Source organism: Aethalodelphis obliquidens, unplaced genomic scaffold (genome assembly GCF_003676395.1).
Source record: "Aethalodelphis obliquidens isolate GAN/ISIS:26980383/991018 unplaced genomic scaffold, ASM367639v1 scaffold21, whole genome shotgun sequence".
In the NCBI taxonomy this organism is placed as follows: domain Eukaryota; kingdom Metazoa; phylum Chordata; class Mammalia; order Artiodactyla; family Delphinidae; genus Aethalodelphis; species Aethalodelphis obliquidens.
In genome coordinates this window covers 3,658,895-3,685,336 of record NW_020837965.1, presented here as the reverse complement: position 1 = coordinate 3,685,336, position 26,442 = coordinate 3,658,895, and the positions used below count along the sequence as shown (strand labels likewise).

The window sequence follows — 26,442 nt, the reverse complement described above, 5'->3', positions numbered from 1 at the left end:
CACCTTCGAAGACTCTGTCTGGAAATGTGCCCAGAAAGTGGTCCCAGACCCAAACATCATCAAACTGAAGCGCGAGGAGGAGACACTGGACACCATCAAGCAGTATTATGTCCTGTGCAATAGCAGAGATGAGAAGTTCCAGGCCTTGTGTAATATCTACAGGGCCATCACCATTGCTCAAGCCATGATCTTCTGCCATGTGAGTAGCAGCGGCAGCAGGAGGAGGCCTGCGGGGGAGGAGCTCCACTGGAGGGTGTGGCCCTGCGCCCTCCCTCTCAGCCAGCTCCACTTCGTGCTGGGGGACCAGGTTCCTTCCCTGTGGCTGTGTGTCTTGGACATGTGACAGGGACGTGCCTCACTCTCAACAAGCATCATTCCAGCGCGTAGCTGCCCCAGCATTACAGCATGGCTCCTAGCGATAGGCATGTGGGGGCTTCCACTGTGTTGCTGCCCACGGTGAAAATACCAGTCCCGCTCCTCTCTGAGCCCAGCTGAGACTCACTCAGGATGTATACCTCTCTGCGCCTGACCGATAAAGGAAATGTGAGGTCTAGCTCCCTCGGAGGTCCAGAGCGGTTTTGATGTGGACCATTTTTAAAGTCTTTATTGAGCTTGTTACAATATTGCTTCTGTTATATGTTTTGGTTTTTTGGCCCACAGGCATGTGCGATCTTAGCTCTCTGACCAGCGATGGAACCTGCACCCCCTGCATTGGAAGGCGAAGGCTTAATCACTGGACCGCCAGGGAAGGCTCTCAGCCCGTAGTTTAGATAGCCCCAGACGCACCCTCGCCCAGCCCTCCACAGGCTCATAGGGGAACGTCCCAGGGAACAAGGGGGCCAGTACCGAGCCAGGCGCAGAGCTGGCTACCCCAAGGACCCCAGGCCCTACAACCCCACACCACGATGTCCTACGCTGGATGGAGTGTCTCAGCACGTGTTATAATCCATTATTAAGCATCTTTTGTGTGCCAAGCACTGGACAGAGCTCTGACGAAACCCCTAGATGAGTGGGAAGAGACCTGCCATCCTGAGAACATAAACCGAGCTCTGAGATGACTAGACGACCAGGCTGAAGTGAGAGGACCGCCCAGTTCAAGGGGACAGGGCCATCTGAAGTAGTTCTACAAGTCAACCCAACCACATTACTAACACCTACTCTGCGCAGAGCCCACACGAGGCCTCATAGGGGACTCAAGATGGAAAAGCAACCGATCCTAACACAACAAAGAACTGCAACGGGGGAAGCGCAAAGGAGCCATTAATCCTGACTGGGAGTACGTGAGGAGGCCCAGGGGGCCCACTTCACCAGACACTGTACCTCAGTTTCCTACCTGTAAAATAAGGAATAATGGTATCCATCTCAGAGGGTTCTAGTGAGAAGTGAGTTGATCCATGTGAAAGCTTTAAAGCAATGCCTGATACCTGGCCGGCATTCACTTGTGAGTGTGTGTGTGTGTGTGTGTGTGTGTGTGTGTGTGTGTGCGCGCACACGCGCGCACACGGTGTTGTTCATCATCCTTTATCAAAGGATGATAAAGAGCCTGAGAAATAAAGGAGGGCCATGAGAGGACAGGCCTGAGGTACAAATGCAGGTTGATGGGAAAACCCTGTGCAGCCAGGTGCAGCTGTGTGAAGAGTGGAGAGGCCAACGGGGCTATAAAGAAAGCAGGGGGCGGGGGGCAGCACTTGAGTTGCTCTCCGGGGGCCTCCATTCCACAGGCGTGAGAGGGACGTGGCCCAGGCTGGGTAAAGTTCACCCAGGAGCTACAGAAGAATCGGACGGTAGGCGCCCCAGAGACCGGCATGGGCGCCCGCCCACCCCAGAGGAGGAGGCCTGCAGAGGGGTGTGGGCCTGAGGTGGAGCCGGGCCAGGAGGCCTGGGGAGGAAGGGCCAGTGTGGATGCCTCAGTCTCTCACCCAGTGACTAATGGCACGCCATCTGTCCCGGCTGACAGGAATGCTTCCCGCCATCCATCTCCCACTAGTTAAATTACCATTTTATGGCCAAAATCTCTCTCATAATTGATAAAAATCTCCTTTTGATGTTCAGCATTATTGGGGGCAAAATGTTTTTCTATTCTTCATTATGTTTTTAATATAAATGTATTTTTTATTGAGAGCTGCTGGGAAGGCTGGATGAGCCCAGGTCGGGAGGGAGGGTGGTCAGCTCCCCCCGTCCCCTCCCCCTCTCCCTCCCCACTCCACATTCCAGCTCCTTCTGTTCCGTTCCCAGAACGCTCACACTGTAGCCTTGGGGAGGAGGGGTGCTGTCTGGGGAGACAAAGAAACCAGACGCCAGAAGAAGACTGAAAGAAGCAATTCTACAGACAGCTGAAGGCCTCAGGGTGGGCCTCAGCTGCAGACCAGCAGAGCAGCCCAGGGGTGGTAAAGGGTGAGCTGACCTCGGCCCGGCCCCTGCCAGCGTGTGCGAGAACAGGGCAGGAGCCCCAGAGGGCACGGACCCCCGGGGGCTGGCATGGTACCTGGCACAGAGGAGTGCTCCATAAATATGTGTGAACAAATAAGAGACGGGCAGGGAGAAGTTGGGTCGGCATTGGAAAGAAGGCAGCAAGGAACACGACAGCACGGAGGCTTGTGTCATCAGGGAGGAAAGTGTTCTGCCAGCTGCAGGCCCCCAGGTGGAATCAGCCCCGGGGGCAGGAGGGGCTCCTCTTACCTCTGTCCTAAGCTCTTCTCTAGCCCTAGTCCAACCCAGGGCATGTTCAGCCCTGCGCACATCCCATACCCACCTCCTCCAGGACAAGGAAGTTGAGTCCAGCTGCCTTCCTGCAAGTGAGGAAGGCACGGTGGGTCCTGGACACAGCACAGCCGCCGACTCATGGCCCTGGGCACCCGTGGCTCCCCCTCATCCACGGAATCAGACCAACAGTACATGGAAGGTGCTGCTGACGGGCCTCAGGAAACTGCCCGCTGAGCTGCCAGCAGCCCCCAACGTGGGGGTCTGTTGGGAGGGTGGTGCTCAAGGAGCCCAGGAGACAGGCTCCAAGGCAGCCTGTGCGAGGTTTCTAACAGTGGGAGGGAAGGGGCTGGCCACTAGATGGAATGCTGGGTACCAATCAGCAAGGCGAAGAGAAAGGCCGATTCTTCTAGCAAAATAGTATCTGGGACCATACCTTGTATCAGAAAACCTGGCTGAAGACCCAACTCCACCATTTAAAGTCTCCCAGAACCTTGGTTCCTCGCACATATTAAGCATCCAGCGCAACACAGAAACAACAGCTAACCTTTGCTGGTCATCTGCTCTGTGCCAGGCATGCTCTAAGTGCTCCACATTCATTCATTCATTTCATCCCTGCAGCAAGCCTGTGAGGCAGGTACTGTCATTATCCCCATTTTACTGATGAGGAAACTGAGGGACAGAGAAGATACGTAACATGTCCAAGGTCACAAAGTCAGTAAACCAACAGGCAGACTGGCTCCTGCCCACCTCAAAGGCTCAAAAAGAAGCTCAAGGGCCGTGTGAAAGCAGGACCCAGGGTACAAATGTGCAAGCCAAGCGAAGGGCCGCGTGGGGAACGATGAGGGTTAATTTTACGTGTTAATGTGGCCGGGCCACAGCGCCCAGAAATCTGGTCAGACATTATTCTGATGTTTCTGTAAGGGTGTTTTGGGATGAGATATATATTTAAATTAGTAGACTCTGAGTAAAGCAGACTGCCCTCCTTAATACTGGTGGGCCTCATCCAATCAGTTGAAGGCCTGAATCGAACAAGACTGACCTCCCCAAGCAAGAGAAAATTCTGCCAGCAGATGCACATCAGCTCTTCTTGGGTCTCCAGCCCAATGGCCCACCCTGAAGGCTTCTGACTTGCCAGCCTCCATAACTGCATAAGCCAACTCCTTAAAATCAATCAATCAATCACTATTTATTTATCAGATAAAAGAACACACATGTACCCTACTGGCTCTGTTTCTCTGGCCAATCCTGACTCATAGAAGAATAAAAATCCAGCCCTGGTAGAGCGGTCACCGCCTGGGGGAAGGGATGCCCAGCTCAGGCACCTTTTCCCAGTTCTCACAAAGTTCTCTGCGTGCCAGCAGAAGTCCTGTGTGCAGGCATGCAGAAATGATATGGCTCAGCCCAGAGCCGGTCATTCACTCTCCGAGCCTACGGTCCCCTCCCCCAGCCCTGAGGCCTCCACCCAAGCCCCTGTTCCAGTCTCTGCACGGCCCCCACCCAGTGGTCCCACACCAGGAAGCCCTTGCACAGGCCAGGAGTTCCTGCCTCACCTCCCTGCCTTCTGCTTTTGCCTCCGCTGGTCCTCACGTCAACAGTGCCTTCTCTCTGCCACCACCACCAAGCTTGAGAGATGAATGATGTTCCTGGGAGCAGAGCTCCTTTATCTCTTTTTCTGAACTTTTGCTTACAACTGAAACATCGCCCTCCACCCGTACCTGTAGGTTTGTATGAAACAATGACAGGTGCATTTTCCCATCTGAATCACAGTGGTTCTCTTCTGCATTCTCACAGCCACTCTGGTCAGATGGCCCATCAAAACACTGAGCCCTTGTCCCTGGGAGCTATGGGGAGTTACAAAACAAGGTGAAATCTAGATCCCCACCCTGTGGGAGCTCAGGGGTAAAAGACAGATAAAACATCTTTCAGAGCACAGAAGCAGCACAAGCATTGCCCCTAACAAAGGTATTTCTGTGCTCTGCTCCAGCCCCTAACTTCATTTCCTTTGGTTTTTCATAGAATTTAAGGGTTCGAAAGAACGTTATCTGATACGACTATGTTCTGGGACAATAAACAAAACTGGATCATTCACTGAAATATATTGTAAGGAGATTGGACTTGTCTGTATGTGCTGGGGAGGTGGGGAGAGATATGTGTGTGTGTTTATGACCAAAGATAACTGTCCCATTGCAGCTGAGGGTTCCATCATCTCTTCCAAAGTCCCACTGTAACTCCTACCCCCAAGCTCTCCGCCCACCTCAAACCTCCCGCCTCCACCTTCCCCACCTGTAAAAGATGACCTCATCTCCCATGTTACTAAGAAAATTCGGCTCCACTCTGTCCTTCTTTGCTCAGGCCCCTCTCCTCCAGGCTCCCATTATGAAAAGAACATTCAAAGGCCCCTCTCAATGTAACCTCAGCCCCAACTTTGCAACCTCAGCTCCACTGGCCACCAGCTTGAACCCCATATACTAGTCAATAAGACTATTCACCGTGCACTCTCTGTACTTTATGCTTTCCTCTGCTTGCATCTTTGGCACATCTCAGTAATCAGTAATCCCCTCCTCCAACCTCCACCTCCTCCAACCCCACCCATCTTTGAGATCCTGGGTCAGATGCCACCTGCTTCAGAAAGCTTCTGTCCACCCAAATATAATATCTATCTATCTATCTCCCTCTTTCCATCTCTCTCTCTGCCTCTCTGCCCCTCTCTCTCTCTCTCCATCTCTCTCTCTGCCTCTCTCCCTCTCTCTCCATCTCTCTCTCTGCCTCTCTCTCTCTCTCTCTCCCTCTCTCTCCATCTCTCTCCCTCTCTCTCTCTCTCTCTCTCTCTTTCTCCGTCTCTCTCTCTTGCAGGCACTTACATGGCCAGGTATTACAGTGATGAGTGTACCTCTTGATGACCCCAGACCACAGGGGCCAGAATGAGGTCTTACCCATTTTGGCTGCAGCCACAGCTTCCAGCTCTGTGCCTCTCTCACTAAATTCAAGCTGCTTAGACAACAAAGAGAAAGAAGAAATGGAAAAATGAAGGAAAACGTGTTGAACCATAGAACTGCATGCTCTTAGAGCCTGCAGGGGCCCTTAGAGGACTCCTACTCCAAACGAGGAAGCCGTAAGGATAGGCTGGTGGTCAGTGTGAAGAACCCTGCCAGGTCCTCCAACACACAGCCGAGAGCTCCTTGGGACCAGGATGGTCAACAGTCTCGTACCTGAGGCTTGTGTCTGCCCCATTCAGGGTCAGAGGTGTCAGCCCAGGCTCCCTCCACAGCATGGACCATGCCCAGGAGTACAAATCATCTGAATCTCAGCCAGCTGCTGGGGCTCCCCTCTGTAAGGAAGGACCGTGTCTTCAACACCCCTCCCTGACTCTCGAGCTCAGGCGCCATCTGCTGGTCGAGATCAGCACTGCACCTGGACCCACAGCCCTAAGGGCAGTCAGGAGACCAAGGTTGAGACCATCTCCAACCCACTCCAGATCCAAGTCACTTTGGAAGCAGCAGAAATGACCCCACATCCTAGAGTTCTGACTCCTGACTGATTCCCAGGACCTGTCCTTCAGGACTTAAGCCTAACATTCAAAAGAAAAAGAAAAAAGTAAGTTCCTTTGTGGTAATAATAGTAGAAACTTCCAAGGCACAGACACACGGACACAGAGAAAAGTGATTTACAGAGGATTTCTGCCAAACAGAAGCTCTGTTAATAAGAGACAAAGCACTGGCCAGAAGATCAGGAGATCTGACGTCTTGTCCCATCCCTCACATGCCACTCCCTTAGCTACCCGGTCCCCCAGACTCCCTACCCAGGCCAAGCCCTATGCCAGGATGGTACCCCTTCACTTGCCCTCACCTCTGCACTGACAGCGCTGGCTGCTGTCCAGGGATTTGGACTGATCCAGAACCAAGTGCAAATCATGGGATCCAGAAGAGCCGCCACCTAACCCTCACCCCCCATGCTGGGGACACCCCTCAGGGCCAGCCCTATCTGCCTGGGATAGGGATCGGTCTGAGGATATTAGTGACCCGCCCCCCAAGGCCTCTGCTGATGGGAGGGGCCCCTAAGAGCATAGAGGGAACCAGTCAGTGCAAGCTGGGACGCACCGGCCTCGGGCTCCTCTGGCCACCTCTCCTCACTCTTCAGTCTGAGACCTAGGGGCAGCTATGCAGTCTCTGAGCTCGAGGTAACCTCAGAGCCCACACAAGGACTCACACCTAGAAAGAAGACGGTGATGCATGGCAGACTCGGCTTCCTTTCACCACACTCCTGGAACCAGGGACGGAACGGAGGGCCCCAGGGCAGGCGTGGAGCCCAGGATCAGTGGGGCTGGCTGAAACATCTTCCTGGGGGGAGGGCTGCTCCCCGAGAAGTGTCACAGGACACTTCACTGGAGGAGGAGGGAAGTGCAGAGTGAGTGACTTTCCCCGCCCTCACAGCCCCACACCCACCTACCCTGCTTCCCACCTGTCTCCTTTCCCCTCCCTCCACCCACAGGCTGAGAAAGTGTGTCACCGGGAACAAAAGGGGTGAGGGAAGACTTTGACTGTGCACCTGTAGTGCCGGGTAAGAAACCAGAGGTTTCTGAGCTTCCCAGCTGTAAGGGATGCCCCCTCTGAGCCATGACCTTGACATTAGCCTCCTTTTCTCAGAGGACTCGAGTCAAGCTGTGGGTCAGAAGCCACAGGCCACCACGCTCAGGAGGACTTGGCCGGGGGGCTTAGAGAAGAGACCCTGAAGATGCAGGCAGCATCCTCTAACCCCAGACATGCCAGCTGGGCGGGCACACCATGACTGCTGACACCCCCAGCTTCCCATCTCGCTCCACCCTGGCTCGGAGGAAGCCACTGCCCTGCTCTTGCCTCCCCCTCCAGCTCTCCAGAGACAAGTCGGCCTCCAAGGGTTAATCTGCTGCCTTCCCTCCCTTGCCTCCGCCCCCCACTGAGCTGCCACATGCTAGCAATGATGCACTTCACACTGTTATTATTTATTTAGTTTTATATTTAGTTTTAGTGATTTATTTAGTTTGAATTTGGGGGTGCACCTCATGCTGTAGGAAGCAGGGGGCCAACGGTCTTGGCAAGAAGCAAGGGCACACACGGCTGTGCCAGGCCAATCCCGTCCCCTCTGCCTGCGGCCCCTGCATCCTAACCCCGCTCTTCCCAGCCTGTGGTCTGCTCCTGACACCAGCCCTAAATCTACACTCAATCTTCCTCCTGTCCCGTTGGAGATGTTCCTCCTCAGTAGGAAGGGAATCCACAGAGGCTTCTATGCTCACCTCCTGCGTGACCCAGGCCCCCCAGAGTCAGTTAGAGGCCAGCCCAGGCCAGGCTATCACTGAGGAGTGGTTCACCTTTGGCTGGCTGCCGGGCACAAGATACCAGCTCTACAGAAAGGCGACAGCCAGGGCCAGCTCCACGCAGACCAGAGAACATGGAACATGGTCTTTATGAATCTCTGCCCCTACTCTCCACCTAGTCCGCAGTAGCCTAAGGAAACTGTCACTTACCAGCCATTGGTTCATTAAACAAACACTGGTGCCCACGATATACCACATCCTATCCTGGAACTGCAGATGGGATTAAAAGGACCATCATGGTCTTCATCCCCAGACTTTACAACTTACTGTGAAACCAACTAGACACAACTAACCAAACTACAAGAGGCACAAGCAGAAGGAGCAAAGGTGTGCAGAGGGTCAGAGGAGATTTCACAGGAGAGCTGGGATTTGGCCAGGACACACAGCACCTTGCACAGTGCCCAGCATTTGGTAGACAGATGGACGAATGGCCTAGAAACACAAGGAATCACTTGACAGGGAGAGAATGGGGTAAAGAGATTCCAGGCAGACAGAGACCACGGCAACTTGAAAGTGGATGGGGTAGACCTTGAAAGTCCTGCTAAAGATTTGATTTGGGGAAATTGGGAGGCACCAAAGGTGATAAAATAATCTCAGGAAAGGCATCAGCTGATCTAGGCTTGACTTCAAGATTATTTTGCTCAGAAAGGTTCTAGGTCCAAAGGGTTCTCTCTCTAGGAGGAGAATTTCAAATATAATAATAGGTGAAGGAAGAAAATAAGTTTTTTTTTTTATTAGCGTTCTCTGGGGTACCATGAAATTATAGCACATAATTTGTAAGGCTGGGCCTGATCGGCCAGTCGACACCCTGCAGACGGCTGCTCCAATCCCTCCCCATCCCCAGAATCAAGATGAGCGGAACAGGTCAGCAAGGATCCACACCACTGTGGCGATCTGGGTTCCACACATCCTGCAGGTCACTGGCATGAGCCCAGAGGAGTGTGACCAGGGCTGTGCCCTCAGCCCCTTTCTCTTTTGCTCCATGGGGTGGATGAAGATCAGGAAAGTTTGAGGAGGCAGGCCTAGCCCTTAGGAGGAAGCCTGTATAACAATTAGAGATGAGTGATAATAGAATGGACCACCTTAGGCAGCAGGTAAGAGAATAAGCTTCCTATCGCTGGAGGTAATCAAGCAGTGGCCCACAGACGTTCTGGGAAAGTCATAGCACTGACTGATTAGGACAGCTCACTGATAGAGCAGTGCACTGGAATCACTTACTAACAGTCCCCTTGGACGCGCTACCTGATCACTCTAAGTCTCCAGCCCTCATCTGCAAAAGGGGGTTAATGATGGCACCTACCTCATAGGTTTGCCCTGAGGACTAAGTGAGATAACATGTGGGAAACAGCGCAGGTGTGAGTGCGCAGTAAACCCTCAATAATTGATAGGTATTATTTATTTTTTATTTTTTTTGCGGTACGCGGGCCTCTCAGTGCTATGGACTCTCCCGTTGCGGAGCACAGGCTCCGGACGCGCAGGCTCAGTGGCCATGGCTCACGGACGCAGCCGCTCCGGGGCATGTGGGATCCTCCCGGACCGGGGCACGAACCCGTGTCCCCTGCATCGGCAGGCGGACTCTCAACCACTGCGCCACCAGGGAAGCCCGATAGGTATTATTAAATTCAACCATATGAATCATATTAAGTTACAGGTCAAAAACAATCAAATATCAACAATTTTGTATGGCCCAACTAAAATTTTATACTGAGGGCCACTCAGGTTCCTTCTAACCTCTCTGCTTTCACACTGAAAGTTTCTGCGAAGCATAGTTCCACGCCACTGGTGGAGCCCCAGGGCCTGGGGCCAAGCAGCGAGAACTCTGCGGGGGCCTTTTCGGAAGCCCATCCCCCCTGGCAGAGGTGGGTACCTCTTTGCCCAGGTCCTCTCGGATGACCTGGCGGACCTCCTGCATGCTGCTCTGTGGGGCCTGGCTGTGTAGCACCTTCAGCGTGCTGGTGTACTCCTCCGGCAGCAGGTAGTCCAGAGCCCCCAGGTGCTGGCCCACCTTGATGAACGTGCCCCGGTTGGCACAGCAGAGCTCGCAAAGGCGCCTGGCAGAGCGAAGGTGCACCTGCAGGAAGACAGGCGGGGCCAGAGATGTGAATGCTCACTGTCTGCTGCATGCTCTTCTCTTCTGCCCCCTCTACTTAGAAACCCTGATTCACCACCACCACCCCCCAGTGTACATACGCGCACACACACACACACACACACACACACACACACACACACACACACACACCATCATTCACCTTCAGTCTCCCGGTACCCAGAGCAGTCAATTCCAATCTCAAACTGGAACCAGCCTCCTGACATGGCCCGATGCTTCTGATCGCCTTTCCTTCAAAACTTACCTAGTCCAAGTCCCACTCCCTCAGAAACTAGCGTTTGTCCAAGGCTTTCAACCAATTCTAATCTACACTTATGATTCATTCAAGGATACATTGAGTTCACGCATTTGTCACCCACCCCTCAGTCATACTAATAATACCATCTGTCTGTTTGGAGGTCTACAATTTTTAAACATGGTCATATTCATTATTTTTTTAATCCTTACAACAATTTAGGGAGGCAAGTGCTGGTATCTTTAAGGATAAGAAACTCAGACGTTTTGCTTATCAAGAAATAGTTAACTAATGTCAAAGGAAGGTCTAGAAAACGCTTCAAACCTACAGCGCTTTAACGCAGCCAACTTTAGCAGGGTCTCCTGTCAACTGAAGGAGAACCTTACAGGGAGCATCAGGCACACGGGGTAGGCAGCAGGGCAGGCTGTGCAGGACAAGCCGGCCTTAACCTGCAGCCTGATGCCCACCTGTCCTTCCAGAGTGGGAGGTGGCCTCCATCCGCCCCCAGGCTACACATCCCCAGTCATCACCCCAGCTCAGCTGAGGGCCTTGGCATTTTGAGGGTCCTGCCTTCTTGGAGCTACAGTTCCTGAAGCAGGATGAAGCCGTGGGCACACACAAAAGACAAGGGAGCCCGGTGCCCTGTGGGAACCTGGTACCCTCGTCCACCCATAAGTCAACCGGGAGAGTGAATATCTAGGATGGACTTACACTCTCTCAAGTGCTATGAAGGATGCTGACACAGTTAAGTGTGTATTGGAGGCAATAAACCACATGAAGAGATAAATAACCATTGGCAACAAAGACGGAAGAAACGTTCAGAGATCCTACATAATTAGTTGCTGAGTGAACCATACAGAAAACCGTTACCTTAGGAATTAAGAAGAGGACACTGCAGCCCTGAACACCCTGGTCCCAGCAGCCAGGGAGTCATCTATCCACTCCCTCTAGAACAGAGGGATGCCCCACACTCCAGGCACTCGCAAGCTGTCCTTAGGCCCTCAAGGGCTCTGCTGGACACCTCTGCATCCCACCCCAACCCACTACTGGGGAAGCCTATGTCCACATGACTCTATGCCCCTGAACAGAGTGCAGGCGCCTGGTCCAAACTAGGCCAAGAAGAGTCTTTTTTCCCTGACAGGAGGGTGCAGAGAGAAGGGAATTGACTCTAAGAATTAAGGCGGGGCGGGTGTGGGGAGAGAACACATTTCCCTAGATGAGTAAAAGGCCCATGGGGGCAGCAGCGGGGGTGGACTGGGAATTGAGCTGGCCGGTGTCAGATGGTAGAAGGTCACTACTGTCCAAGGCCACACTCACGTTCTGAGGAAGTGAGAAAGAAGGCAAACGTGGTCAAATATGGAACTGGGCGTTCCCCCACCCTCCATGAGTCCAGGCTGTTATGAACAAATGACTCTTTACAGCTCAAATAATCAACGCCAATTCCCACCCTGCCGAATAAGAGGCAGCCAGCAGGTCATCCACGATCCATGTGTCCTAAGGTACAGTGTGACCGGAAGCCAGGTCCCACCAGAGGCTCCCGGTGAGGCTGCCCTGGCACCCAGCTGCCCACTCCACCAAGGAGGCATGCTCCGCCCTCACGCCAAAGCCACCGCAGGGTCAAGGCAGAGGACTGGAGGGCAGAGTGAGGACACACCCCATGGTCTCTGCGCCTCCCAGGAAAGACATCAACCACTGTGTATTCACTGGGGTCTGACTGAGTCCCACGCCCTCCACCTCGTGGGGAGACGTGACAGAGCCACTCACACACAGAGAATGACACGTGGCAGTAGGATCACACTGAGGACCACGGAGCTCACAGATGGGAGAAACAAGAGGGTTGGAATTAGAGAGGCTTGGCTCCTGGGGAGAAGCGGGGTGCGTGCAGCTCAGGGCCCCTCAGCTGCAAATCCACGCTTCTTTGCCGTGCGCTGTGATACTGGTGCTAGACCCTGTGTCATTTCTCCTTTGTCAGATGGGTCGCTATTAGGCTTTGTCAACAGGGGGCTCTGGGGAACACTGCAAGGCCACAGCACAAGGAGGCTCCCTTATTGTCCCCGTGCACTGTTTTCAGCTCATCAGCCAGTGGGTAGTGGCTTGGGGGTGACCACTTTGGTGGCCCTCATGGACCAGCCCACCCTCTGTAAATTTCTCCACTACCTGATGGGCCCCTCCTGTGGACCAACTCAGGCCCCATATCTTCCAGCAAGTGTTCTGACCACCCAGCAGGCGGCTCCTACACACTAGCTCCAGGTCGCACCCTCCTACAAATTTCTCTGCCACCTGGCAGGCTGTTCCCATGGACCATGCCCGCCATCACGTCTCATCACCAGGGCAGCCCAGCATCCCAGCCTTGCAGGTGGGAGGCCCCCAGCTGAGTCTTTAGCTCTGTTCTTGTTCACCACCCCCTCAGCCCTAGAGGGAGCAGGTGCTTTACGCATTTACTACTTCTGCACCTTTAGAATCTTCTTTTACTCCTTTTAGGAGTTAACTACCTTTTCCTAGTGAACAAGTCTTTATATTTAAATTACAGGTATGACTAGTCCCTGGCTGATACATAGGATTAGCCCCTGAAATTGAACCTGAAAAGATTAGAATAAAAAAGGATGGCCTTTCAGATCGAGAGAACAACATGCATCTGTGTGTGTGTGTGTGTGTGTGTGTGTGTGTGTGTGTGTGTGTGTGTGTGTGTGTGATACTGAAGACCTGCTCCACCATTTTCTTTAGACTGGATTCACATCTGCATTTATCTCTGCTGCTGGCCGCCCTCAGAAAGCATTAGCCTCACCCTAACAAGCCCTCCTACCAAGGAGCAGAGCCAGGGCTCTGCTGCCCCTCACCTGTGGCCTGAGCCAGTCCTGGGTAGGGCGTCTCTTGGCACAAAGTGATGGTCACCTTCAGGACACTGTCTGGGCAATGCAGAGAGCCCTCTCTGGTCACACAAGCCCAGGAAGGCTGGTCTACTGCTGACTCACTGGTTACTTGGCACATCAGCCATTGGGGACAGAGACCATGTGTTGTGTCCCCTGTAGACTCTGTGTACCCCAGGGCAAGCCATGCATGAGCTATAAATGTAGACTGATGACAACCTTGGGTCATACACTCACAAAACCATCATCCAGGAAGCTGAATCAGCATCTACTGCAAATGGCGCCCACATTTCAACAAAAGAAGCCCCAAAGTCACCTTCAACCAGCTTCTAATTAAATACACACACACACACACACACACACACACACACACACACAGAGTCACATGGGGGTGAGGGACATTGCCACTAACCAAAAAGTGTAAATGTTCTTTTAAAGCCAAAAGACACACATGCTGAATAACAGAGCAGGCACTCTGGTCTCCAGCGTCCCTTTCTAGCTCCAGCTCCTACAGCTCCACCATCCTTTGGGATCAGAAGGCAGGTGCCACTCAGAACTTCAAGAAATTACTCGCTTAGTGCAAACTCCCTCTTTCAGCATTCACCTCCTGCTTGCTGGTACCTGGGATGGAGGACTGCCCTTCCCCCAGCTCACTGAGCATCCTTGCTTCTGGGATCTGTAAGTAATAATAAATCTTGTAACTCTACTTCCTCTGTGCGGGTGTATTTAAACTGTACCTTCAATCAAAACAACCCACTGCGTTTCACTTCCCCAGTGGAAGCTTGGAGGCCGAGGGAGCTACCAGCCAACCCCATGTAGGAGGCTTGCGCTCCTCATTCATCAGGTCATAAACTACATATTCTTTTTTTTTTTTTTTTTTTTTTTTTTCGGTTCGCGGGCCTCTCACTGTTGTGGCCTCTCCCGCTGCGGAGCACAAGCTCCGGACGCACAGGCTCAGCGGCCATGGCTCACGGGCCCAGCTGCTCCACAGCATGTGGGATCTTCCCGGACCGGGGCACGAACCCGTGTCCCCTGCATCAGCAGGCGGACTCTCAACCACTGCGCCACCAGGGAAGCCCATAAACTACATATTCTTAATTCAATATACCAGCTCTTGCTTCTCAACACATGTTACTGCCCTAACACTCCCCACCCATTTGCTCACTGGACCCGAGTCCTGCCCTTACCCAGCACCTGGTTTCACTGCCGCGTGTCCTCACTGCAGAGTCCCCACACTCCCCCTTCTGTTCCTGCCAAACACGGCAGGAACGGCTGGCAGTGTCTCTCTGCCCCTCCTCCAACTTTGTTTTCACTCCCAGCTCAATAACTTGCCTTATGATTATCTCATTACCAATAACCTTGTTGGAATGAGTTTTAATCTGCCTCATATTAATTAAAAGCATTGTCATTAGCCAGCTTGGGTTGGGGTTGGGGGGGCGGGCAGTGAATAGCTAATAAGATCAACTCAGTACTGATTAATTATTGATTGGGAGGGATGGAGCAAAGGCCCAAGGAGAGCAATCCTTTACTCGTGTCTAAATCCCCAAGAGTAGGGATCTCGAGCCCCAAACTTGGCAGAAAGGCACCAAAGCCAGACCGAATCAAAGCGGCTTCCCATCAGAATTGAGCAGTGTCTCCAATGGGATTTCGGGGTGTGACTGTGAGACAGAGACGAAAGAGACAGACGCATATACATACCCCACACATCACAGGAAGAAAGAGACAGTGAAAGACAAGGTCACAGACAGACCCCAAAACAGACAAGCCCCTTGACGGATTCTTCTAATCAAAGATTCAAGACCCAAAGGAAATGCACTGACATGTAAACAGTGTTACCTCTGGGCAGTGAGATTAAAAGAATACTTTTCTTTATAGGTTTTTCTGTATTTTTCAAATTTCTTAAAACTAATATGTATTATATCAATAATAGAGGAGAATTTTAAAAAATAATCCCTTCTTCAACATCTTCTGGAAATAGATAAGTCCAGCTGACAAGATTCTCCCATGCAGACTGGACCAGCTTGGTGCAGAATCCAGCATCTCTTCCCCGATTTTCCAGGGTGCTATGATCCATGTGTGTGTTTTTCATCATGAAAATGGAACTTCAGGGCTTCCCTGGTGGCGCAGTGGTTGACAGTCTGCCTGCCAATGCAGGGGACACGGGTTCATGCCCCGGTCCGGAAAGATCCCACATGCCGCGGAGCGGCTGGGCCCGTGAGCCATGGCCGCTGAGCCTGCATGTCCGGAGCCTGTGCTCCGCAATGGGAGAGGCCACAGCAGTGAGAGGCCCGCGAACCACAAAAAAAAAAAAAAAAAAAAAAAATGGAGCTGCAACTCCTTCATCCCCAAGGAATCAGGCCAGGACGGTCTCCAAGGTTGCTTTTCTGGATATCACCCTTTGCTTTAAGCTCTCATTTAAGCAAAAAAGTAAAACTAACTCATCATGTCTTGGGGGAAAAAAAACAAGTTGCAGTTTATAAAAGTTTTGAAGGAGCCTGACCACAAATTTAATCCCACTCCTTGGGAGGGTCCTCTGTCTCTCCTCTGACTACCTGTCAGGTAGATCCTGGTTAAGAGCACAGGGCCAGCATCAGATTGCCACAGTCTATATCCCAACTTTACCACTCAGAATTTGGTGATCTTGGGCAAGTTATGTAACCTCTGTTTACTTCTGACTGCTCATCTATAAAAGAAAGACAATAATAGTACCTACCTCATAGGGCTGCTGTGAAGATTAAATGAGGTGAGGCAATGCATGCACTTCACTTAGCCAGAACTGGCATTTCTGTACTTGTTGTAAGGGTACCTAGAATTTGTTTTAAGGTATGGTAAGACACACAGACACGGAAATGACTGTCATAAAGAAAGAAGGTTTTACTCACAATTCCTTACAAGTAGGAGAGTTGGCATGCCACACAGATCCACACTGGGAAGCACCAGGGTTGGCCAGGAGAGAGAGGGTGTGAGGGAAAATGTGGGCAAAGCTTTTATTGTGGGTTCGATGGGAAAGAATGGGTGAGACTTAGGAGTGGCTAGTTTTAAGTATTTCATTTGGCTTTGGGGCATAGGGGATGTTCCTAGTTGTTTGGTACCTGGCCCTGGGGTGAATAAGGCAGGTGGATAGTGACCCAGAGTGTAACAGCTCAGTAACAGAGGTGGTTGGCAGGTATGGGCTCCAGATTGGTTGGTTTGCCTATGAAAGGCATGCTCACAGGTGAGTTGCTTACTATCTCTTGGAACTAGTTAACCTTGAGAGCAGCAGTACCCCCAGTTTCAAAGCATCAGAATATAAAAAACATGATCAATACAATACTCTAGCTATACTCCCTTGGGGAATCTCACCCAGAATCATGGTGGTAAATACCGTCTACACACTGATGATACACAAATGCATATCCCCTACCCAGACCTCTCCCCTGACTCCAGACTCACATATCCAACTTCTTCTCTGACATCACCCAATGTCCAATGAGCTTCTCAAGCTCAGCATGACTTTCCCACCACTTCTACCACCACCAAACCTACTCCTCCCTCAGTCTTCCCCATCTTAGGAAATTGCAACTCTAAACTTGGAGTTGTCGAAGCCATAAATATTGATGTGACCCTTAACATCTCTTCCCAAATGGGGACCAAAATTACCTTCCCATCTGAAATAACAAAAAAGTGGACAAGATTTACCAAAAAAAAGAAAAAAGTTTTCTAAGGCATTGGGCATCAGGAAAGGAAGGAGAGTGGTTCCTGAGAGATGGGAAGCAAACAAGGTGAAAACTATGGTTGCCCCAATTTACAGCATTGAGGGTTTCCAGGCCACAGTGCAGGGAAGGGGAACCCAGGCAGTGAACAGGAGATTCTCTGAACTGAAGAGACAGAGCTGAGAGGCCAGAAAGACCAAAGTAGCTAGAGTTCGCAGGACAGAGTACTGGAGAGTGGACAGATGTACAAAGAAAGAACTCTGAAGATTTGCTGAGGGTCCATCTCACATATTCAGCTAAGTACTAGTCAGCACATGCACACAAGAAAACTACCTGAGCCAGAGAAATAACAACCACAAAAGTTAACAGTACCCAGTGTTCATATAAGGTCTATTTGCACCAGCCAGACCAGAAAATCTCATAATTCTTGAGGCTTTTGTTATAATACCCAGAAGGGGCTTGCCTCAGTTAAGGAGAATATCCCAAACTAAACACTGTTCCATTCCCAACTAATAAATATTAAAAGAAAGACTTGAAAAAAAATCACTGTTTTCGGGGCTTCCCTGGTGGCGCAGTGGTTGAGAGTCCGCCTGCCGATGCAGGGGACACGGGTTCGTGCCCCGGTCCGGGAGGATCCCACATGCCGCGGAGCGGCTGGGCCTGTGAGCCATGGCTGCTGAGCCTGCGCTTCCAGAGCCTGTGCTCCACAACGGGAGAGGCTGCAGCAGTGAGAGGCCCACGTACCGCAAAAAAAAAAAAAAAGAAAAAATAAATCACTGTTTCCAAGTAACTTAACTGTGTCCAGAACAAAGCTCAAGAATATTTATAAGAATACAAATATATCTAGTACCCAAAAATATAAAACTGCAATGTCTGGCACCTAATAAAAAATTTACCAGGCATGCAAATAAATAGAAAAATACAACACATAATGAGGAAAAAAATCAATCAATCAAACCAACCCAAAACTGAAATCTATATTAGTAAAGGAGGGCAGCAGTTATAACTGCATTTCATATGTTCAAAAAGTTAAGCAGCAACATGGGCAATATAAAAAAAGAGAGCAAGATCCAAATGAAACTTCTAGAGGTAAACACTAATGTTTGATATGAAAAATTCACTGGATGGGATAATTGGCAGATTAGACATTGTAGAAGAAAGGATTAGTGAATCTCAAGACCTACCAATAGAAACTATTCAAAATGAAACACACAGAGGAAAAAAAAATTTTTTTAATGAAAAGAGCATCAGCGATCTGTGGGACAAATTCAAGCAGCCTTGTAAACATGTAGTTGGAATCCCCAAAGGAGATGGAATGGGAGAGGTGGAGGAAAATTACTTAAAGAAATAATAACTGAAATTTTTTCAAATTTGATTTTCAAAATCTATAAACCAACAGGTCCAAGAATCTCAACAAGCCCCAAGCATAAAAAACATGAAGAAAACTACATAATGAAGTTGTTCAAAATCAGTGATAAAGAGAAAATCCTGAAAGTATCCAGAGAAAAAAGACACATTATGGAGAAAGGAACAAAGATAAGAATGACAGCAGATCTCTACTGGCAACAATACAAGCAGAAGTTAGTGGAGCAACATCTCTAAGAGCACTGAAAAAAAACCCAGAATTCTATACCCAGCAAGACCATCTTTCAACACTAAAGGTAAAAAAAAAAAAAAAAAAATCTCTTACAGACATATAAAAGCTGATAGAATTCATCTCCCTACACTACAAGAAATGTTAAAGGACATCTTTCAGGCAGAAGGAAAATGATATTGAAGAGAAACATGGATCTACATAAAGGAAAAAGAGACCAGAAATAGAAACTTCAGGAAAACATATAAGAATTTTTTTTATATTCTATATCTCTTTAAAAGATAAGTGACTGCTTAAACAAAAATAATAACAATGTAATGTGGAGTTTATAACATACGGAAAAGCAAAACGTACTACAATAGCATAAAGGCTGGAAAGAAAGAAATGAAAGTACACGATTATAAGATTCTTATACTCTGAAGGAAGTAGTGTAATGTCACTTGAATGTAGACTGTGACAACTTAAAGATTTATGCTATGAACTGATGCAATCACTAAAATAACAAAAAGAATTATAGCTCATAAGCCAACAAAGGAGACACGATGGAACCATGAAAAAAATATTCAATCCAAAAGAAGGCATGAGAGGAAACAAGGAATAAAGCATAAATTGGACAAGTAGAAAACAAATAACAAGATGAAAGACATAAATCTAACCATATCAATAATCTCTTTAAATATAAATGGTCTAAACACCCAAATTAAAAGCCAGAGATTGCCAAATTGGATAAAAAAGAAAGACTCAAATATATGCTACCTATAAGAAATTGCCCTTTAAATATTAAAACAAAAATAGGTTAAATGTAAAAGGATGGAAAAGGATAACTCATGCCAATGCCAATTAAAATAAAGCTGGAATGGTGTATATCAGACAAAGAAACTCTGACCCGAGACGGTGTCACAGTTGAATTCTATCAAACATTTAAGGAAAAAATATTGCCAATTCCACATAAACCCTTCCAGAAAACTGAAGACAGAATACCTCCCAACTCATTCTATGAGAGGAGCATAACCCCAATATCAAAACTAGACAGAAAATACAAGGGGAAAAAAAAAGCTATAGTCCAATATTCATAGTGAACAAAGATGCGAAAATTCTTTTTTAAAAAAAGTGTTAGCTAATTGAATCCAACAATTTATTAACAGGCTCTGTTCTTCTCATTACAACCTGGTGGTGCACAATTTTGATTTGTCTCCCTAGAGACAATGTTAATTTTGATAATGTCTTAAGATGGTTATCCACCTAAATTCCTCACTTAAGTTACTTGTTTTCTTTTGATAATTAAGTGTTTTATGGGGAAGTCCTTCCAAACTTGATAAATAGCCAGTTCTTTACCAAAATTTCAATTTATTCATTTGTTTATTTATATCAGTATGGACTCATGGATTTCTAATTTTTTCAAAGGATCATAATCCTTTAACATCATTTTTTGTTTTAACAGCCTCACTGAGGTATTGATATTTTGACACAGTACACTGCACATATTTCAAATGTAAAATCTGATACTTTTTGACATGTGTATACGCCTGTGAATCCATCACCATAATCAAGCTTGTAAACATATCCAGCATCTCTCAAAAGCTTTGATGTCCCTTGGTAATTCCAGCCCCATCCCTCCACATACCTCCCACCTCCAGAAAACCACTGATCTGCTTTCTATCAGTATAGACTAGAATTTTCTAGAGTTTTATATAAGTGGAATCATATAGCCCATACTCTTTATCCAGCCTTTTTCATTCAACATAATTTTTCTGAGACCCATCATGTTGTTGGATATATCAATAGTTTATTCTTTTTTTTTAACTGAGTAGTATTCTACTGCATAAATATACCACAAACCTTTCTACACTGAATTGCCTTTTCACCACTGTATAAAATTCATTGTTCATATTATGTGTGGGTCTATTTCTGGACCCTCTAATCTGTTCCACAGATCAGTCTGTCTATCTTTATACCAATACCACACTATCTTATTACTACAGTTTTATAGTAAGTCTTGAAATCAGATAGTATTAGTCCTCAACTTTGTTCTTTTTCAGTGTTATCTTCTAGAATTAACTCTAAAACCCTCTGCATTCTCACATAAATTTTAGAATCGTACGGTCAATTTCTACAAAAAAGCCTGCTGGGATTTTGATTGGGACTGTTATGAATCTATAGATTTATTTGGAGAAAATAGACACCTTATCAATATTGAATCTTCCAACCCATGAACATGATATATTTCTCCATTTATCAGGTCTTCTTTAATTTCTCTCAGCAATGTTTTGATCCATATATATCACTTTAAAAATCCCTCCTAAGTAAATAATCCAGGACATAGGGAAAAACCCTATGTACAGAGAGGTTCAGCACAGTGCTAATTATAAAAGAAAAACATATAGATAGATGCATCCCAAAAGTAGAAAAAGGGTTAAGTAAATTATGGAACAGTCACACAGTGCAGTATTAAGTAGCCATTTTAGGTGAAGACCATGAAGATTATTGTAACAAAATGGAAAATGCTAAAGATAACATAGTAAATCAGAAAACCAGATAATTATATTGATAGAACTACGGATATAATAGGAAAGGGTTAGAGGAGAGCATATTAAAATCATAATAAGTTTGAATTGGTGAAATTATAGATTTTCTCTTGAACCTCTTAAGTTTTTTATAATTACTGCTTTAATAAATTAAATTAAGTTTTCTATTTTTTAATTGAGATATAATTCACACACCATAAAATTCACCATTTTTTTTTTTTTTTTGGCTGCACCAAATGGCATGCGGGATCTTAGTTCTCTGACCAGGGATCGAACCCGAGCTTCCTGCAGTGGAAGCGCAGAGTCTTAACCAGTGGACGCCAGGGAAGTTCCTAAAATTCACCATCTTAAAATATACAATTTGGTGGCTTTTACTATATTCACTAACTTGTGCAACTATCACCACTATCTAATTCCAGGACATAAAAACTGTTTTACTTTTTAAAATCAATTATAATATTTTAGTCACACTTTATATAAACATCCATCTTGAGCCTTTGAAATAAGACTGTCTTCATTCAATTTATCAGTACTCATTAATAGATGATAAAGGTTGTGAATGCCCAGTATGTATGAGTTTCCTCTTATCTTAGGTTTTACTAACACTCAAGTTCAGTTAATAATTTCATATTAAAATGAGGATCAAACTAAGATGCCAAATGACTTGTCAGCACAATGCAAGTACAAATAGGTCCCTAATTTATAATTTTCACATACTCTTCTCCATAATCATTAGCTTCTATTTGAATTGTTGATTCACTATACCAGCATATGACATAAGCTGCTGGGAAACAAAACCTTGTTCATCACACACTCTGTAATAATGGTCCTCAGCAGTAAATGCACAATTCTTTATAAGTGCATTAAACCTTTCACATGCATTATCTCACCTGATCCAGGTAAGAGCCCCTCGAGTGGATATTACCATTCTCTCCAAGGCCCCTAACAGAAAAGCTAGGGGCCTTGCTAGGGTTACTCAGCCAGTAAATGGGAGATCCAAGGTTTGAGTCATTGTCTTCTGACTCCAAAAGCCACCTCTTTCTGCTAGACTCCGCTGCTCCTCCAAAAACACTGTTAAACATCCTTTATGAATTAGAAGGAAAAAGTCCAGGGGACCAGTGCCTGCCATGGGCCCTCGGTGTTGTCCTCCCCACTCCCGCCCCCAGCTATTTCCCACAACTAGGTCACATGGCCGCCATGGCGCCTGGCCGTGTCTGGGCTCCCAGGAGCCATTCCAGTAAGCCGGCTAACACCAAGATTAGGACAAATTCATGAGCACACAGGGGCCTGGAAAACACCAGTCACACGAACAAACTGCAATCAGGGAGCCACTGGGAGAAGGAAAAGAGGGAGGCCCGGGAGGCATAACGTGTCTCACTACAGACACAGGACAAGACCACAAGACTGTACAGCCCAGGCAGGCAGGTCACGAAGGGGCAGGATACTGGCCACAGTGGGAAAAGGGAAATAGTCTTCCATGATAACCCTCCAGAAGTCCCCACTGCCCTTGGTATGAAATCCAAACTCCTACCAGGCCCATCACGATGCAACCCAGGTGCCCTCTGAACTCATCGCTTACCCTCCCCACTCACTCCCTATCCCCCAACCACAGTGATCAGTCCTGCGCCATTCCCTGCCCCCCGGCCTCTGCACAGGCAGTTCCATAACCTCACCATCTCTTTCTCCTTCTCACCTGTCAAAATCCTCTTCAGCCTGGACCCAGGCCTCACTCCCCTCACCTTTTCCTAGTCCCAGCCTGGCCCATTCTCCTCTCCTCCCCGTCTACCTTCTCCCAGACGATGTGACTGCTGCCCACCATCCCAGAACGTAACAGCAGAGCCAGAGCTCCATCGCCAGTGTGCCTCTCAATCCTCCCTTTCTCTGAACCTCCGTTAGAAAATACTAGGCTTCTGAGCATGCTGCAGCTCTGGGGCTCTAATCATCTGCTCTGCTCTGGGCCCAGACAACGAAAAGCAGGGAAGCCACCGCAGACATGGCCGGGTTGCCACCAAACTTGGCTGTGATCCAAGATGAAAGGCCCAAAGCAACAGAGCTTCCAAATGTTAGGGACAATGACGTGACTGTCCTTCAGTGGGGATGGCCTCCTTCCCACAGCCCCCTTTCCCCACTTTGTCTGCCAGGAACAGACAGGCAGCCCCTAAGAAGGCCCCTATTTGAGGATCCAGAGCAGAGGCTTTTTCCCCACAGCCAGTCAGGACTGGAATCACAGATGATTCACTTAACGGAAGCCACACGCCCATCACAGCACCCAGGGAGCCCTCCCCACCGCTGCAGCTCCCTCCCCTATACACTCCAAGAGGAGCCACCGGGCACTGCTTCCATGAGGAACTGAGCACGCTACCAAGAGGCGAAGTCAAATAATGCAGGCGTAGACCATGGTCCTACAGGAGTCAGCCCCAAGTCCCATCACCCCAGGCCAGACATCCGGGACTATCACGGACTCCTCCCAGCTCTCAAGGCCTCCCTGGGTCCCCCTCAAGGTCACCCAAAGGGACCACTGACAAGGGCCTGCGTGGCTGGACTAAGACGTAAAGAGGACCCCAGCCCAGTTATGGGTCCAGGCTCTGCCTGGGCCCTGCTTTCTAAGCCCACTGGAGAGGCGGGTGTGAGGGGAGGGGGCTGGCACCAGCTGGGCACTGATGTCCAGTCTGCAAACTAGGTTGGGGGATGGGAGCACATACTGGCTCAGGGGAGCAGGGGTGGTCTGGGGAGATGCTATAGCAATGTTCCGATCAGAGGAGAGACCAGGCAAAAGGGCCACTGAGGACTCTTTGGCAGCTGGTCCTCAGGGAGCCCCACCAGGCCTCCAGGGCTTTGTCGATGTCCCAAACCAAAACAAACTCCTGTGGAGTGTGAAGTATGACGCCCCAAACATGGGCATTTACAGGCCCAGCACCATCTCACACTTGGTTGTTAGTACTGTGGGACTTTTCATCACCAAATTACAAATTCCAGGAACACATCAAACACAGAAAATCCCAGAGCGTTCAATAGGGAAGGAAGAGAAGCAGGTGTCTGAGGGGTACCTCTGCAAGATACTGCAGAGGGAGTGAGCATGGGGAGTTTTTGTGTCCGTATCCAGCAATAATCTAGAAGGACAAGGCAATAAAAATTGTAATTAAGTTACTAACATTTATTAAGTACTCACTATGTATAGGCCCTAATCCAAACACTTTATACACATATTATCTCATTTAATTCCATAACCACCCTATAAGGTAGGCACAATTATTATCCCCTGTTTTACAGATAAACAAGCAATGACTCCGAAAAGTTAAATAACTTGGCCCAGGGCACACAGCTAACTAAGATCTGAACCCAGGCAGTCTGACTCCAAGACCACATGCTCTTCAACCACAGTGAAATGCTTCTTAGAATACCTGGATACTTCAAAAGAAAGGGTTTTGAACCAGGATTCAAGGCACCTGGATTCTGGGCCAATTCTGCCCCTAATTTGTCACCCCTACTTATATAATCCTGAACAAATCATCCCAGCTTTCAGGACCTCAGCTGGCCCATGTGTACAATGAGAGGTTGCAGAGAATCAGGAATACAAGTGCTGCATACATGCCTCCCCTCTATTACCATGGCACCCATCAGACATCACTAATCAACCACAACACACTGAGCCCAGGTGAAGACTCACTGATTCTCCACCCTCCCCTCAACCACTATGTATCAACTGGTATTGACAAATAAAATGCATTTGCTTTCCCAGAGTTAGATTGTTTCTAAGGTGTCTTCTGACTCTAAAAATCTAAAACTGTGTTACTGGGGTTCTGAAGACAAAATTTTAATTCTAGCCCCACTCCAACTAGATTTTGTCCTTACGCTTCCATTTTCCTTCTGCAAAATGGACATTATGTTACACGTGGTCAGTTCCACTTTCTCCCCGACCCACAATGGACGACACTCCAAGCCAATGCTTAATCGTAGTTACACGAACTGGATGTGCTGGCCCTCTCTCTCCTCTGTCTCTCTAAGGGAGCCCAATAAAAGGGAGATCTAAGGTCAAAGCCACTGACATAAGAGGATGAAGGGGTACAGGTTCCTTTGTACTAAGCACTGTGCTCCCAGAAATTTCCACTTAAAATACAAATACTCCCCAGAGATGGTAACACAGGAAATTATTATCAGTCACTGACACCTTGGCATAAGTTTCTGTCTGTTTTCCCAGCTTCAGCAGCTAGCTGAGAGCAGAGTTCTCTCTTTGGAATGAGAAAGACTCCAAACATAGGTTCTGTTTCAGAGAAGCCCATCCTAAAAAGAAAGTGCGGGAGGGGGCATTTGGGGAGGGCAGCCACTAGTGGCTGAGAAAGCTTCATGAATAAAACATGCTACACAGCTGCCAAGGCTACTTGCATTTTAATAGGGAACAGTTTGGGGCCAAAAGAATTAATCTCTAATGGTGGAATTACAAGCATCAGCAATGATTTAGGGAGGTATTAAGCAAAGAAAGTTGTTCCAGCATCCCTGAAATCCCATCAAATGAGCTGATGTGAGTGCGCAAGCCCTCAGCAAACAGCAAATATGCTGCAAATTTAAGGGATTAATAATATTATTACTGACAACTTCTGACTCTGCCTGCCAGTGAGCAAGCCTGCCACTACAGAGACAAACCCAGATGCCCACGGGAGCCCAGGACACGCATTCTTCGGTCTGGAAAGCATCCATTTGGGAACCTAGTTGCCAGAAAAACTGAAGAGAACCCTTCCCTCCATCTGCCCCTTAATCACACACACTGAGAAGATGCATAATTAATTTGTTCTCAACAGTTGCTCTGTGGCTAGAAGAGTGAGGGCATTTCTGGAATGGCAATTACAAGCAAAAAAAAAAAAAAAAGAGAGAGAGAGAGAGAAACGTTAGGCCACAAACAGAATAACATATCCATCCAGCCTGTTTCCCTTCCGTTCCCCTCAACCCTGTTCAGGCTACAGGCCTGGGTGTGGGACAGGAGTGGGAAGGAACAAAAAAAAAAATCCTAAAAGATACAGAGAAGGAAGACTCATTCTAAGCTCAGAAGAAGAAAAGGTGCAAAGCTCAGGTACAACGTGAAGATCAACAGGCAGGGTATTTGAGGGACAACTGAATATACCCGGGAAGTTGATGAAGTTAAAGAATTCTTGTTAATTTCATTCATTGTGATGATGACGTCAATACTTATAAAAATGTCAGTTGTTAGAGATGCATGTTGAAATTACAGTTGAAATGCCATGATTTCTATAATTTAAAATTCTTCAGCAAAAAATATAAATAAATAAATGAAAGAATTATGGCAACATATTTTAGATCTAGGTGCCAGGTATAGGGTTCACCTTATTACTCTCTCTACTTTTTAATTATAT

General features: G+C 48.1%; 1 protein-coding gene across 9 annotated transcripts in view; it reads right to left on the bottom strand.

Annotated features, from left to right (window-relative positions):
• The window catches only part of ADCK1 (aarF domain containing kinase 1), a 133,982-nt gene that overhangs the window by 81,875 nt on the left and 25,665 nt on the right, over positions 1-26,442 (bottom strand). For 7 of the 9 annotated variants that reach the window (XM_027120183.1, XM_027120184.1, XM_027120188.1 and 4 more), the window contains one exon: positions 9,921-10,124. The exons of the other annotated variants lie outside the window; for them this stretch is intronic. In XM_027120183.1, the coding sequence (XP_026975984.1) occupies positions 9,921-10,124 (204 nt within the window). The remainder of the gene's footprint in view (positions 1-9,920; positions 10,125-26,442) is intronic. 9 annotated transcript variants of the gene reach the window in all.